Below are 14,260 nucleotides of genomic sequence, written 5' to 3'. Positions count from 1 at the left end.
TTAATTTAATTTAATACCGAGGCCAGATAAAAAAAATTGCAAATGACCTTGACATGAAATCAGTTATAATGGCTTTTAACCTTTAAAATACTTTGCATGTAGAGAATGTTTTTCACTTCATGTCACAACAGTATTGTCCTGTATCCCTTGCTTGCATTTTTATTATGTAAATAATACTCGGATATAAGTAAACAGTGTTTGACACTTCTCATATCATAACTTACTCACTTATCATAAGCAAAATATGGAATTCAGTGCTGACGTAGTTGTGTATCTTCAAAGTAGAAAAGAAAATACGGTGAACTATATATATATATATATATATATATATATATATATATATATATATATATATATATATATATATATATATATATATATATATATATATATATATATATTCTGTAATATTGAAATTCATGTTGTAGAAACTGCTAGATGTAAGAACCAATCTACCACTTTTAAGCATGTTTCTATCAGGTGCTAAGGTAGATACCTCATGCACTATATTGAGAAGATACTTGACAAATCTGCATCTCTGTGAGACTATGTCATCTTCAGATGGAGAAACTGGTAGTAGCTTAAAGTAAACATCTGTCGTCGCTGGTTACAAAAATGATCTGCAGGGCTTCTTACCAAAGCAGCAAGTTTTTTTAACTACTATTAATAGTCATATGTGTCATATGTCTGACTTTGAATTTCGGTTTGTCCGCAACAAACAGCAATTTATTTGGCAGTGCGCTTTGTCAGCTCACCTGACAGCTCTGATAAAAGAGCAACTAAACTGGCAGAAGTAAAAAAGATGAATCGTGGCTTTTCGTTGACATGGGTCAGGATGAGACATTTCAGATTTATCCACATTCACAGTTATTCGGGGAATCAAAGGGTTTTATCTATTTTTGTCTCTTCCCGTACCCAAAAATAAGTAATCACAATGAAATCTAAGACACTGACTTTGACAGATTGAGATTACTTTGTAATAATAAAGAGTAGAAGTAATGTAGGTCATTGTAAAGTCTGATGGAAAAAGTAAAAGTGCTGGTAAATATTTTAACTATGATGCTTTATTTAAAGTATCTATAACTTAAATTATAAGATCTTTATAGAGTATTTTTAGTCAGTGCAGAAAATCTCTGTCGTCGGCTTGTGGAGATTTCATGTGTAATACAACAATGGTTTGATGAGGTTGAGGGTTTAGCATATAAGCAAGACTGTTAAACCTCCTATGGATCTGTTCCAGGAATCACACATCTGCAGTATACAGCATACAACACTGGCCTACTTTCACTCTATCATCTTCGCCCAGGGCTTCTTCATCCCCCGTTTAAAGCCTCACTATCCCATCACAGTATCACTCCGTGTTTGTGGCCACAGAGGTGCGTCCACCGGAGCTCAGCGTAGCATCAACTGTGACAAAGACGACCTGCATGCCATCCATAACCTGTGGGCAGATTTCTGTAAAGTGATCCATGTGATTGTCTCCGTGACTGGCACTCAGCTCTCTAATGGGTGTACAAAACACTGGGATGGCTGGTGAGAGGGTGAGGCAACAGGAGGGTTGATTGGGCCGCAGTGTGTCTTTCTCTTGGCCTAATCCACAGTGAGAGTATAAATAGACCTCGTTAAATCTGATCCTCTTTGACTGAGCACCTGTGTACCAGATATTATTCACTCCCTCCCCACCACGATAAATGATTCATGACATGTGTCTACGATGCTGAACCCAGGGGTTAGCCCGAAAAACCACTTGAGTAAACAAGGATTTAAGTCCAAATCGGGTTTCCCCTCTGATTTATGGAGATGAATTTAGATTTTGGTGTGACAGTGGGGAGGCTACAGCTGTGGAGGTAGAGTGGGTCGTCCACTAATCTGAAGGTCGGTGGCCGTTAAGACTAGAATACAAATGCAGCACATTTACAAAGGGCCATCAACAAGACTGCAGGCATGTATAATTGAGTGTGGATACCCAAAATGTGCAGCGTTTGGACCAAAATTTGGAAATGATATTCAGGGTTGGGTCAGTCATGTTGGCTGGCCTGATTTATTTGATTTTTTTTCTACACTGCATGAGTCTGTCAGGGACAGGGTCACACAAACTCAGTGCAGACTACATACATTCTACCAGGCTCGGGTTGGGTTCTGACCCATATAACAGTCCGTCAGGTCAGGCTCAGTTTGTTTTCTCTTGGGCTCCAATGGGCGCAAGAGAAAACTCTTGGGCTCTCATGTACAAACTGATGTTTTCCTCAATATTCAAATCTCGTACCATTTTTGTGAAACCATGATACAAAGGCTCTCGTCTTCTCCACACAAGCCTCAAAATGCAAAGTTCTCAATATATTCTGCAGGTATGTTATATATTTCATTGTGAGCAGGTCCCATCACTTCAATTTAGAAACTAATCACCTCTGCTTGAAGATCATTTGTTTGTTGAATATAGAAATACCAGAAATTTGTTGTGTACCTCTAAGCACCATTGAAATTTGAATCCTCTCATCTATAGTCATTGGAGTCACATTAGTGTGGGGCTAATTGCTCAGTCATTTAGCAGGAGCCAAACTCCCTGTGTCCACTGATATGTCTGGTTTCATTGTTAAATCGATGCATCACATTTGTGGGAAATTGTCCGCAAAGATAATCAACACCAGCAGGAGCAACCGCAGGCCCCCTGTGTATCTGCACTTGTCCCTCCCAAACACTCGAATATGCATGCAGAGTAAGCATTAATAAACAGCTTGATCTTCAGGGCTCTAAAACTAACTCTAAGATTAGATTTTTTTCCAGACACGACTGATTTGTGTATTCGTCTGTGAAATTTTCACACAGCAGGACTGTTAGCACTGCAAATGGAGCAGCTATAAGACCTCAGGACAGGGTCAAATGTTGATTTTATTTTATATGACTATTGGTGTAGTGATTTTTCATTAATTTGAGAGCGTGAGGATGAAGGATTTGCTGGAGGCACACGGATGATTTTAAGCTGATTAGTTTCCCAAACACAGGGGTGATACTGATACTAGTGACTGTAAATGCAGCAGTTTTTATGATCTGAAAAAACTAATCAAATATATTTCACCTATCAGAGCTCATATGTGTTTTCATGTGTAATGTGTGTAATTATCACCGTGTAATGTTTGTAATTATCACTTTGTGAAACGTGTACCTCTGGCTTGCTAAAATATATTGTGACATGTAAAAGAAAACAAACATGGACGTTTCACATCAGCCAAAGTCCATGATTGATAGTGATGAATCCAAAATGTAATAATTATATTATCAGTGTCAGCTCAAATAAAAATGACCACTTCTTTAGTATTTGCTGCTGTGACACTGAAGCTTTGAGGTCTCTGCAGCAGCACTGTGTTGACAAAGAGATGAAGGCTGCCTGCTTATGCATTTCTGCATCATTGCAGAAGCCCTTGTGCATGTGATCGTTGTGTGTGATTAGTGCTGCAGCGCACACACGCGGGAGAGCTGAAAATGTGACTGACACTTTCTCTCTCACTCTCTCCTACATGGAGTGTTGTCATGTATCGCTGTCGCTGGAGTAAAGGACTCAATCCTGTCGCCATGCAGCATTTTGCTCTTGCTTTTCCTTTAATGCCCTCACAGCTCCTGGCTTCAATATTCAAACTCTGAGTAAAAACTATGGTATACATTTGTATTTATGCTGTTCATAATATGCAGAGGACAGAAATTACTACAGAGCATTTTAAATATTCAGTTGGAATTGGTTCAGATCTCTGAGGAGGTTATGTAAGCGGATGTCACTGAGTCTCTGACCTTGAAGTGAATTCATATTCTTCAGGCTTTATACGTTTCAACTGACACTCTCTAATTTCAGAGTATAAATCTATGAATAATTGGGACATTGAACACTGTCTGCATGTTTGTTGAAAATATTTCATTTTTCACTCAAGGTCAAAAACTGGGCTTCATTTTTGAGTCACATGTTACTGATCACAGTGGCTCCTCGTGAGTCACAGCCCTGTATTAACATGACCAGCAAACAAAAAGGATTCTGAAGGATTCATCTTCCGAGGACCATGAATGGCAATCATTGGACTGCTAAGATATTTTATTATGGACCACAGTTGTGGAGTGACCTACATTTCCATCATGTCGTCACAACAACAATTTGGAATATTTTTTATGGGAATTTTCAAAGTGGAATTCAAACCACATCAAATCAGAGAGAGGGTCAGTTCAGTAAAATCACTGGTATTTAAATGTTATCATTAATAAAACGTAGATATTTTGGTGCTTCTGAAATTGAAATGATCATGGCCTTTCTTTGCTTCCACTGGCTTTGCTGGTTCTATAATCCCTCTGTGTTATAAAAAGATTTCCTGAAACTAAGCCTGCGTTACCAGGGTCCAGTGAATGCATTTGTGCTAAGTTGTTTCTTTGTCTATTGTCTTGACTAATATCTGCCTCTGTGGTTTTACAGCTGCAGAACGAGCAACAGAAAAAGCCTGATAGGAAGCGGTCAGTCCTCAGGTTTACCACGACCTCACTCACCTCTCTCATCCCTTACAGGTAAGGATATGTACAGTGCAAACAGATGTCTACTAATGTGTTTTATCTATATTTCTTTGTTCAAGAGATACACACATGATAAACCCTATTAATGGAGAAATAAACATACACAATGTAGCCACTGACTGACAACATAGGATGCAGACTGGGTTGTCTGGTGCAGAAAGCAAAGGACTAAACAGTAATCATAAAATATTTATTGTCCTTCCTGTTCGAGGTCAGCTCTGTAGTGTTTGGGTGAGAATTTAACTGTACAGTTGCGAGCAAAAAGGCAGTGATTGTGCTGGGTGAGGAAGTGGTGGCCTGCAGAGAGGAAATGCACAGGAGCAGAGGCAGGGGAGGCCTCATTTACCACAGGGCGTTTTATTTCCTGGCATTGGTCAGCGAAAGCAGGGGGCTATGTCAGAGTTTATAGTCTGTATTTCAAGCTAACGAAAGTGCTCAGTCTGTAAAGATGGACTCAGAGTCAGATAGGCACAGGGTCATCTCTAACGAATGTGTTCCTGCTTGGGATGACCTCACATTGTGGCTCAGACGTAATATCGGTACCAAAGGTAAGAAAAACATCCTTGTACATTCCTGTCATGTACAATAATTGAGCAGGTCTCTATATACTGTAGATCTGATCTTTTTCTTCCATGTAGTTGTCTAGGAGATCAAACCTTTGTAATTCTGTAATGTAATTTGAACAACCACATTTCATGTTGTTCCACTCAGACAAAGTTTTGCAGTCAGAGAAGATGACGTGTAGTCTCTGTTAAGGTGCCGTCAAACTCCCATAGGAGGAGGTTATCCTGTGTAATTGGCTGTAATCAAGATAATAGTGCAATTAAATGGGTGACGTTCATCACTAACAAGATTCAGTGGCTCCATCATTGTTCCCCAGAAAGGAAAAGGCCCCGTCTTTATCATAACAGGAGGTGGTGGTATTGTAGCTTGTGGTTAATTAACTGTTTGGTCCCCCCCCCTTAGTGAGGGATGTAATTATGCCTGATTAATACTGGACCATAGGTTTGTTTTTACACTAAGGATGTGAAACAAAAAGGCTAATTGGTGCCCTACAGAAAGTCCCTGCAGTATAATACGTTCAGTGGCCTGAAGCCTCTGTTTTTAACTAGGTAAAAATAGTATGAAGACTAACTAATGTAGGTAAAGAAGCCAGCTTAGTTATTAGGGGAAATAATGTAGATACTGTAAGTGGAAGTGATCCTCTTCAAACCATAAATATTTTATTATCTTACTTTCAGACATGCACTTATTCACATTAACTTAATATGTCACATCTGAATAAGCGCATGAGTCTTTTTTTTTTTTTTTTACATAAGTCAAAATCAACCTCGTAGTATTTCCATAACACTGTGAACATGTCACAAGATATAAGCTGTAGCAGCACAAAGTAAAACATACGGACAGAACGAGAAACATTTGTCTGATGATGTCAACACTTTTAAAATCATTGTAAAACAATTATCTCATCTTTTAGGCCAAAAGAAATCAACACATTTAACTATTATTAAACACATTCCCACCATAAAAATATGTTTTTATGGACCAGCAGTGTCTGCATTGATAAATAAATGAATGAATCTAGCAAACACACAACAGTCTCAACTCAACATCTCGTCATTCAATGCTTATGCACGTTGCATTTATTAAACAGGCAGCAAAATCTGCTCTTTAATAAAATTAGGAAAATTGAATTCACTGTGTGAAGAGGAAGCGAACGTCCACTGGTTTGAATAAGTTTGAATAAGTTTGAAAAACATTCAGTGATGCAGACTGTAAAAGAACACACACAACACTCTTCATCACAGTGTTCACACATCGCAGTTCTCTCTGTGCCAAATACCATGCAAGCACCTGGATTTCCATAAATGTGCTGTTATGTTTGATCAGAGCTAGATTGAACATTAACACAACAGGAGAACCTAGCAATGGTGTGTATTACATTTCTGAGAAAAATAGCTTATAGCTGTCAAACACTCAAGATCCCGCATTGTGTCCAGTGCAAGAGCCCAAATCCTTATAGATGCTGCTATAACATGCAGGATTGGCTGCTACAATGCATGTTTCTGTGGCCTAAACATGACGGCAACAAGAGGCCTTCACTTGATCCAAAACACAGCTGCCAGAGTCCTTAACAAGATCCAAGAGATTTTGTCATGTCAAATCTGAGCTGATGTCTACCAACAGTGTTGCCAACTCTCACAAGACAAATAAGCAACCACAGCTTCAACAAGCAACCATATTTTTTAAAAACAAGCCCAAAAACCTGTGACATTTTTATAATCGACTTAAAAAAAGAAACACAAATTCTCATTTTTGGCAGACCTGGCAATTCTGGCTTCCAATACAAGCGATGGCTTGAGTTCAAACCCTCCAGACTTTAAAGTTTTTAAATGGATTGGCAGCCCTGTTATTATATTAACAGTCCTACCTGCATGTTTGGGATTCTGCCTGTGTGCGGTTATATGTGTATGTGAACTTTCAGAGTCTTATGTTAAATTTTAACCTTCTAAATGTGCAGAGGCTCTTTGCGTGATGTGCACTTTAAATAAACCTGAAGTTGAAGTTGAACTGCACATAAAGGTCCTGCCTTGTTTCTCGAACACATTTTTAGAGCAACATCAAGGCAGTTTTGATAAGTTATCTGTGTCAGCCCTCTCCAGGTTTATCACACCTGCAAAGCAAATCACTGCCTCTCAGAAGTTCAATCATTTAAGATCAGCGAGAAGAGAATATTCAACGACGCTGTACACTGACATCAGGCGTCACTTGTTTGACATTCAGACACAGTTTTGCACAACAAATTGGTCCCTGCATACTGTTTTATAATTACTGGCAGTAAGGTAGGATAAGAGATATGAGGATATAGATGACATCTGACTTGAAGCCAAACAGTCTGCCTGCGTAGCTGCAAAATTTCCACAACAATGTGCAATGAGGGAAGATGTTGTTTATGAACACGATACTTTGGAATGAGCTGGGGATGTATTAAGTTTGCCCGGCTGCTGACCTGGTTTCAAACACTCGTGAAAGTAGTTCACTGTAATATTTATTACTGTAATACATCAAGCAACAGCAACTGTTGTTGAACCTACTTTACTTACTACTATTTAGTATTCTCATGTAAAGCATGGTTAATGTTGAGGTTGATTAGAGACAGATTAAAGTATGGGTGAGATGCAATAACCCTCTAGTCCATCCACCCACTAATTCCACATATGTCTGACTGTCTCTATGTGGAATACTTATCTCACTTTATCGGCTTCACACTTGGCATGTGTATTGTCAATTTATAAACTATATAAAGCTCAGCACACAACATCCAGCACACAAACAATAAAAAGTGACAGTATATTTGAGGAAGACTCACTAATGACAAGGAATAATTCTGAAGTAGCTCCGGAGCATTAACATAGGACAAGCAAACAGGTAAGCTTAAAACAGGCACTGTACTAGTTCAAATTAAGTTTGTTGTGGTAAGATTTTATTATTACTATAAATAGGAAGTCAATTGTCTTGGTGTTGGTTTTCTTGCTCCACTGTGACAGTAAACGGAACATCTTTGGCTTCTGGGCTTTTTCATTTGCAAAACGAGCATTTTGATGGGGTCACCCATAGCTTAAAAAAAATATAGCAAAAAAACGCAGACCAAACAATTAATTACATTTGTAAATTACGCATAGTGATGGACATTTGTATCTATATTGTATCTAAAGCACTTTGAGCTGCATTTTTTGGATGTAAGGTACTATACAAATAAAGTTTTATTATTTATAATTTAAAATAGTTGTATAAAGTACTTCCTACACATATTTATAATGTCACTTGAGCTGAATAGCTCTTTCATCACCTGAACTGCAATAATAAAATGATATTACAGAGTTTTTATCTTTCATGGAATATCAAGTAAAATGTCCAGACATCAGTAACCTTTAAAAAATTGACTGTACCATGAGCGGTTTGCTGTCAGTCTGTATGTTTTTGCTGCAATTGATTTGGAATCCAGTGTTGACTTTTTTGCATAAAATTTGTTTTCCTTTTTTAATTTATTTTATCTCTTCTTCCTCTTTTTTCCTGCAGGAACAAGCCCACAAGACAGTCCTAGAAATTTCTCCCCGAGTGCCTCTGCTCATTTTTCCTTTGCACGAAGGTAACACACACACACACGACGATTACTCAGTTTACAGCACAGACTGTATATAAAGGTGGACGACATGACTGCTCCCCAAAAGTGAAGCCAAGCATTCTCGATCACCACCTGGTGGTTGGCTGCAGTGTAGGTCATAAATCCTGCCTCCACCATGTTAGTGGATGGGACATGGACCAAACTTAAAAGTCAAAGTACACGTCAAATACATTTTTCTTAAATAATAATGTGTCCAAGTGCTAATTTTTCTAATAAGTTTGGTCTTAGTTAGTTATTTTATGATTTAAAAATGGGGTAAAACATCATGATTGACAGCAGAGACTGACGCTATCAGCAGGACCTCGCCACTGCAGCTCCATCGTCTTACTGCACCTGCACAGACTCTGGCTCCAAATAATGTCCTTGGTACAAGATGGCAGTGTTTGTATCCAGGATATTTTGGCTTCATTTCTGGACAGTTGGAGGAAGAGTCGTCCATCTTTATTTACAGTCTCTGATTTACTGCTACACAAATCGGCCAATAAAGACGTTAATAATGTTTCAGACACTTTTTTCTCTAAGTTTAAATATTCAGCTTCGTGAGTCTGTTTATGTTTTCGAAAACTGTTGATTTATACATAACATTTCTCACCATAATGTTATTGTGTATTTTTATTACAACCCACAGTCATTGCCACAGAGCAGACAGGTAACTTCATATTAGGGTTAAGTTTGCTTTTGTATTTTCATTTCCCCACATTTGTGAAGTACATGTTAGAGTTCATACTCCATTCTTCATTAGTTGTTACATCTGAACTCTGAAATTTAGTTTTACGTCATTTTTGCATTAAGTTTCAGTTTAACCTTCAGTCGCTTGATTTGTTTCTCTATCTTCTGCTTTTCTGTGCAGTATAGTGTTAAGACTTTATTCAGAACAATAGCAGAGACAGAGCATTGTTCATCTTTAACCATCTGATCATTAGGACTGTTGAAATTATGTCAAATGTTTTACCTACAAACATGGAAATGTGACATATTTACAGTTCCTAAAGACAATTTATTGTGTGTTTTGATCCATTGTTTGTTTATCAATTCAGTGTTGGATTAGGAAGTGACAGTTTGCTGTTTTTCTGTGCTGTTGTGTGACAGGACTGATGGTCGCCGCTGGTCTTTGGCCTCCCTCCCATCCTCTGGATATGGAACCAACACGCCCAGCTCCACTGTCTCTGTAAGTATCGTACTTCCATCCAGTCTGACGCAACTGATCAGACAATAAAGAAGGTCCAACATATCTGTAAGATCCAGTAGTTAAAAGATGGGTTTAATGATTTGAGGATTTATTCTGACCAATGTTTTGATTATTTAATTTTAATTAAACTACAGGTCTTTATTTAGCTGTCATATATATTACTCAATAATACAACTTCTAGTCCTGGTATGATGTTCCCAAAGACTTTCAGAGAGGTCTTTTCACCAGCCGTCATTTAGACGAATCAACACCTGTCTAGTATTGATGTGGGGCGTTCACCTTGATTGTTTATGTAGAAAAAAGATGTGCTGCTGTTCACACACACTGTCGTGCAAAGACCGAGCATACTAATACGGAAATATCCAAGATTTCTCAGTTGTTGTTTTGCCATCTCATTAAGTTATAATTGCTGCACTGCAGCTGAAACCACAGTGAAAGTAGTTTTTTTGTTTGTCTGTTGGTTAGTGTCATTACACAAAACTAGACAGATTACAACAAAACTCGGTAAGGATGTGGTCAGGAAAGAACCTGTTGAATTTGGTGAGGATCCAGATCAGATCCAAATTTGTATTAACATCTTTTTTAACATTGATATTTTCAAAATTATTCTGAATTTCTCTAGAAGAGATCTTTATAAGAAAATCAGGCATATGTTAATATCTATTAACAGATACAATTTGGTGCAGATCCAGATAATGATCCAGATGTATCAGATATCAGTACATATACAGAATATGCAATATGTTGATAAAGTGGCCAATCACCCTTGTGGTTGCTCTCCGGGTTCCTTTATAGTTTCTATGAAGAACTAAAGAAAGAGTGAAGATAAAAAGACTTGAATGTGCAACTCAGCTTTTCTCATGTTTGCTCTGTTCACACGAGACTGGCTCACTCTAGTGATTAGTCTTCTCTGAGGATGCATATGGAGAGTCTTTGTGTACAAACACTCTGTAAGAGGGCCAAAAGATTTGCTGTACAGAAAACATGGCTTACAAGCAGGCACACGAACAAACACAAACACCCACAACCCCCCCGTCTCTGTCTCTTATTGTGTCGACTTCCTCTGTCTCTGCATCTCTCTCTCTCTCTCGCTCTACAACTTCGAAAGAAAACAATTGTATTCAAATAAATCAGCATATTCAGTTTAGGAAGCAGACACAGCCTGCATATACACTTGTGCACACACTGACAACACATGTACTGGAATTACAGATTGCGTCTTTGTTTTGTCTGGTGTCTGGACAAAAAATACATTTCCTGCCATTCAGCCCGTCTATCGAAGGAAACATGTTGTTGTTGCTCTGGTAAAATATCTCTCACATCTCCCATGAGTCAAGTTCTATAAGAAGCATTACTGGTGAGTCAGGCTCATAGTTGAGTCATTCAGTACAACGGTTTCTTAAATACACTGTTAATGTGATGCAGACATTGGAGTTAGCAGGGTTAGATGAGGAGATTGATAGAATCTTACAACTTCTGATTTCCCCAGCGTTTCACCCGCCATATTCTAAATTTGTCTTGCCACAGTTTCATAATGAACCCCAAACTTTTGACATTTCTCATGATAATATCAGAGATCTCTAACATGGTGTTTTGCTCAGTTGCTGCATTGTATAGCTGTGTGCAGCTCTATTTGCAATGTAACCCGCAAATGGCTTGCAACGCAGTTCTCTCTCTCATGCAGGAACTTGTCTTTCACTCACGGTCACACATTGGGGAATGTAGCAGTGGTGAACTGTCGATGCTGTCCGAGTGACAGGGACACACTTCCAGACTTTATGCTAAGCTAAGATGACCACCCCTGGCTGTACCTTCATATTTTATGCACAGATATTTTGTTTGTATCAATCTTCTCATCAAACCCTTTGCAAGAAAACTACAACCCATATTTCCCAAAATGTAGATTTGGCAGTTACCTGAGGGAAACTGCCAAAATACAGGACTGTCCTTTTTGTTTGTCTTTTCTTTTTTCGATCCATGTAAAAATACCATCTCCTTCTTTTTTCTTTTCATGTTGAATATATATTTGTTTCATTTCCAGTCATCCTGTTCATCACAGGAGAAGCTGCACCAGCTGCCCTTCCAGCCTACACCCGATGAACTGCACTTCCTCTCCAGGCACTTCTGCACTGAGAGCATCTCCGGGGATGAATGCCGCAGAGCGACAGCAATGCGACCCCGCTCACGCAGTCTCAGGTTTTTAATTCACTTCTGCAAATGTAACATTATATTCATGTGGTAATACACACCACTGGAGACACTGATTTTGTTCTAATTTATTTTTCAGCCCGGGAAGATCTCCATCATGTTACGACCATGAGATTATTATGATGAATCACGTCTACAAGGAGCGGTTTCCTAAGGTAAAGGTTCAAAATAATTTATATATAATAATACAGTATATTATAGTAAGTTCATTATCTAATGCTTTATCAAACTTACACCTCCCCTTCTTACTGCAGGCCACAGCTCAGATGGAGGAAAGGATTCAGGATATCATCCGCAGCAACTCTCCAGAGAGCGTCCTCCCTTTGGCAGATGGCGTGCTCGGCTTTGCCCACCACCAGATAATTGAGCTGGCCCGTGACTGTCTGGAGAAGAGCCGGCTTGGACTCATCACCTCCAGCTACTTCTGCGAACTCACTGACAAACTGGAGAGGCTTGTTCTGGAGGTGAGCACGTCTTCAGAAAGCAGATGTTTTTGGAATCGAAACATCAACATGCCTTGTCTACAGAAAGTCTTGTGGAAACGGTGTTAATGAGGTTGTACCTTCAGTTTAGTTGTTGGGAAATGACCTAGGGTTGTTTAGTGTTGTTCAGTGGAAACAGATGATGAGCATAAACCCAGGGTTAAGGAGAACCATGCTGCCTTTTGACTACACCTTACTTTGACCAGTCCACCATAACATGTAAAATACTGAGGTGTTGCATCTTCTCTGGTCGTATGTAGTCCACAGAGAGATCTGACAGCGAGGAGGTAAACTTCATCCGAGAGCTGGCGAAGAAGATCCTCATCGTCATTGCCAGACCTGCTCGGTTGCTGGAATGTCTGGTACGTTTCATATCACTCAACTGCCCTTAAAACTTTTGTTAATATTTTCTGTTATTTGAAGCAATTAAGGCTACATCCACACAACAAGGTTTTAGTGTTAAAAGAAATCATCAATGGAGAAATCTGAAAATGAAACTGGGGTAAAAAAAAAAACAGACATTTGGAAACAATGATAGACTCACCTGCATTAGATTCCTTGTTGGTTCTGAATGTTCTACCTCATGGTTGGTCCAAGAAAATAAACTCCTTGTTGTAACTAAGCAACCTACTCAAGAGACAATCTGCTTCCTGTGTACACTGGCACAGTGTACACGAAAGGTCACCGTGATATGCATTTTCAGGTGTGTTAGTATTGTTATTATTATTTTGTAGACATCCTGCTTAAATGAACATACAGCAACAATAGATTTCATTTTTATGACAAGGTATCAAATGATTGTAATGTAAAAGAGTTTGGTCACCACCTGCAGCTTTTCTAAATTTTATAGAGTTTAATACTGAGTTTTACTTTATTGCCCTCACTGTGCACTACCTGCTCAGGAGTAAAAGACAGACAGACAAATAGAGCATTTAGCAGATTTTTCCCTCCGGAGATGATAACAACCAAAAACTGAGATAATTGAGAGTAAATGTAGGACATATTTGTTGCTTAGCTCCATTAAATGTTGCATTTTCTACTTGAACTACGCATGTTCATAGCAGAATATACTAAAGTGTGCTGCTGCTGCTGTTGTGTCTTCAGGAGTTTGATCCAGAGGAATTTTACCACCTTTTGGAGGCTGCAGAGGGGCACGCTAAAGAGGGCCAGGGCATCAAAACAGACATCCCGCGTTACATCATCAGTCAGCTGGGACTCACACGAGATCCACTGGAAGGTACAGGAGAATTAACGACAGTGCTCTTATATATCCACTGAAGTATTTCTGTTTCTTCCATCAACAATAACTTGTCAACCATTTATTAAATATGATCAAATCGAATACTGTTTAGATTAAGCTGTTTAGAAATGAAGGAATTCAGCTGAGGGAACTAAAAGACAAAAGATATTCTTGGCTAATGTCCTGTATAGAACAGACTGTCTTTTTAATGGCCCTCTGTCTCACCAGATTCAGTAACCAACAACATTCATTACGACTAATTAGAAAGGAATGGCCTCCCCACAGACCTTATACAGATCCACACAGGCTGGCTCATCAGCCAGCGTCTCCATTCATTTCCCCCGAGTGTCTCCTGTGTTCCGTTTGCCCGATGCCTTGTGTGCCTGAAGCAAACCTACAAGGAAGGACAG

The 14,260-nt window shown here is 38.9% G+C and overlaps 1 protein-coding gene across 13 annotated transcripts in view; it reads left to right on the top strand.

Moving 5' to 3' along the window:
• Positions 1-14,260, top strand: part of mast4 (microtubule associated serine/threonine kinase family member 4) — a 91,179-nt gene that overhangs the window by 58,357 nt on the left and 18,562 nt on the right. For 8 of the 13 annotated variants that reach the window (XM_035183871.2, XM_035183872.2, XM_035183867.2 and 5 more), the window contains 9 exons: positions 4,451-4,539; positions 8,626-8,695; positions 9,360-9,380; positions 9,821-9,899; positions 11,962-12,116; positions 12,208-12,283; positions 12,383-12,592; positions 12,871-12,972; positions 13,715-13,847. In XM_035183871.2, the coding sequence (XP_035039762.1) occupies positions 4,451-4,539; positions 8,626-8,695; positions 9,360-9,380; positions 9,821-9,899; positions 11,962-12,116; positions 12,208-12,283; positions 12,383-12,592; positions 12,871-12,972; positions 13,715-13,847 (935 nt within the window). The remainder of the gene's footprint in view (positions 1-4,450; positions 4,540-8,625; positions 8,696-9,359; positions 9,381-9,820; positions 9,900-11,961; positions 12,117-12,207; positions 12,284-12,382; positions 12,593-12,870; positions 12,973-13,714; positions 13,848-14,260) is intronic. The other 5 variants (XM_035183873.2, XM_035183869.2, XM_035183876.2 and 2 more) reach the window with 3 other exon arrangements.

Source organism: Hippoglossus stenolepis, chromosome 18 (assembly GCF_022539355.2).
Source record: "Hippoglossus stenolepis isolate QCI-W04-F060 chromosome 18, HSTE1.2, whole genome shotgun sequence".
Taxonomy (NCBI): domain Eukaryota; kingdom Metazoa; phylum Chordata; class Actinopteri; order Pleuronectiformes; family Pleuronectidae; genus Hippoglossus; species Hippoglossus stenolepis.
Note: the sequence above shows the minus strand (reverse complement) of the source record. Positions and strands in the feature narration are given on the sequence as shown.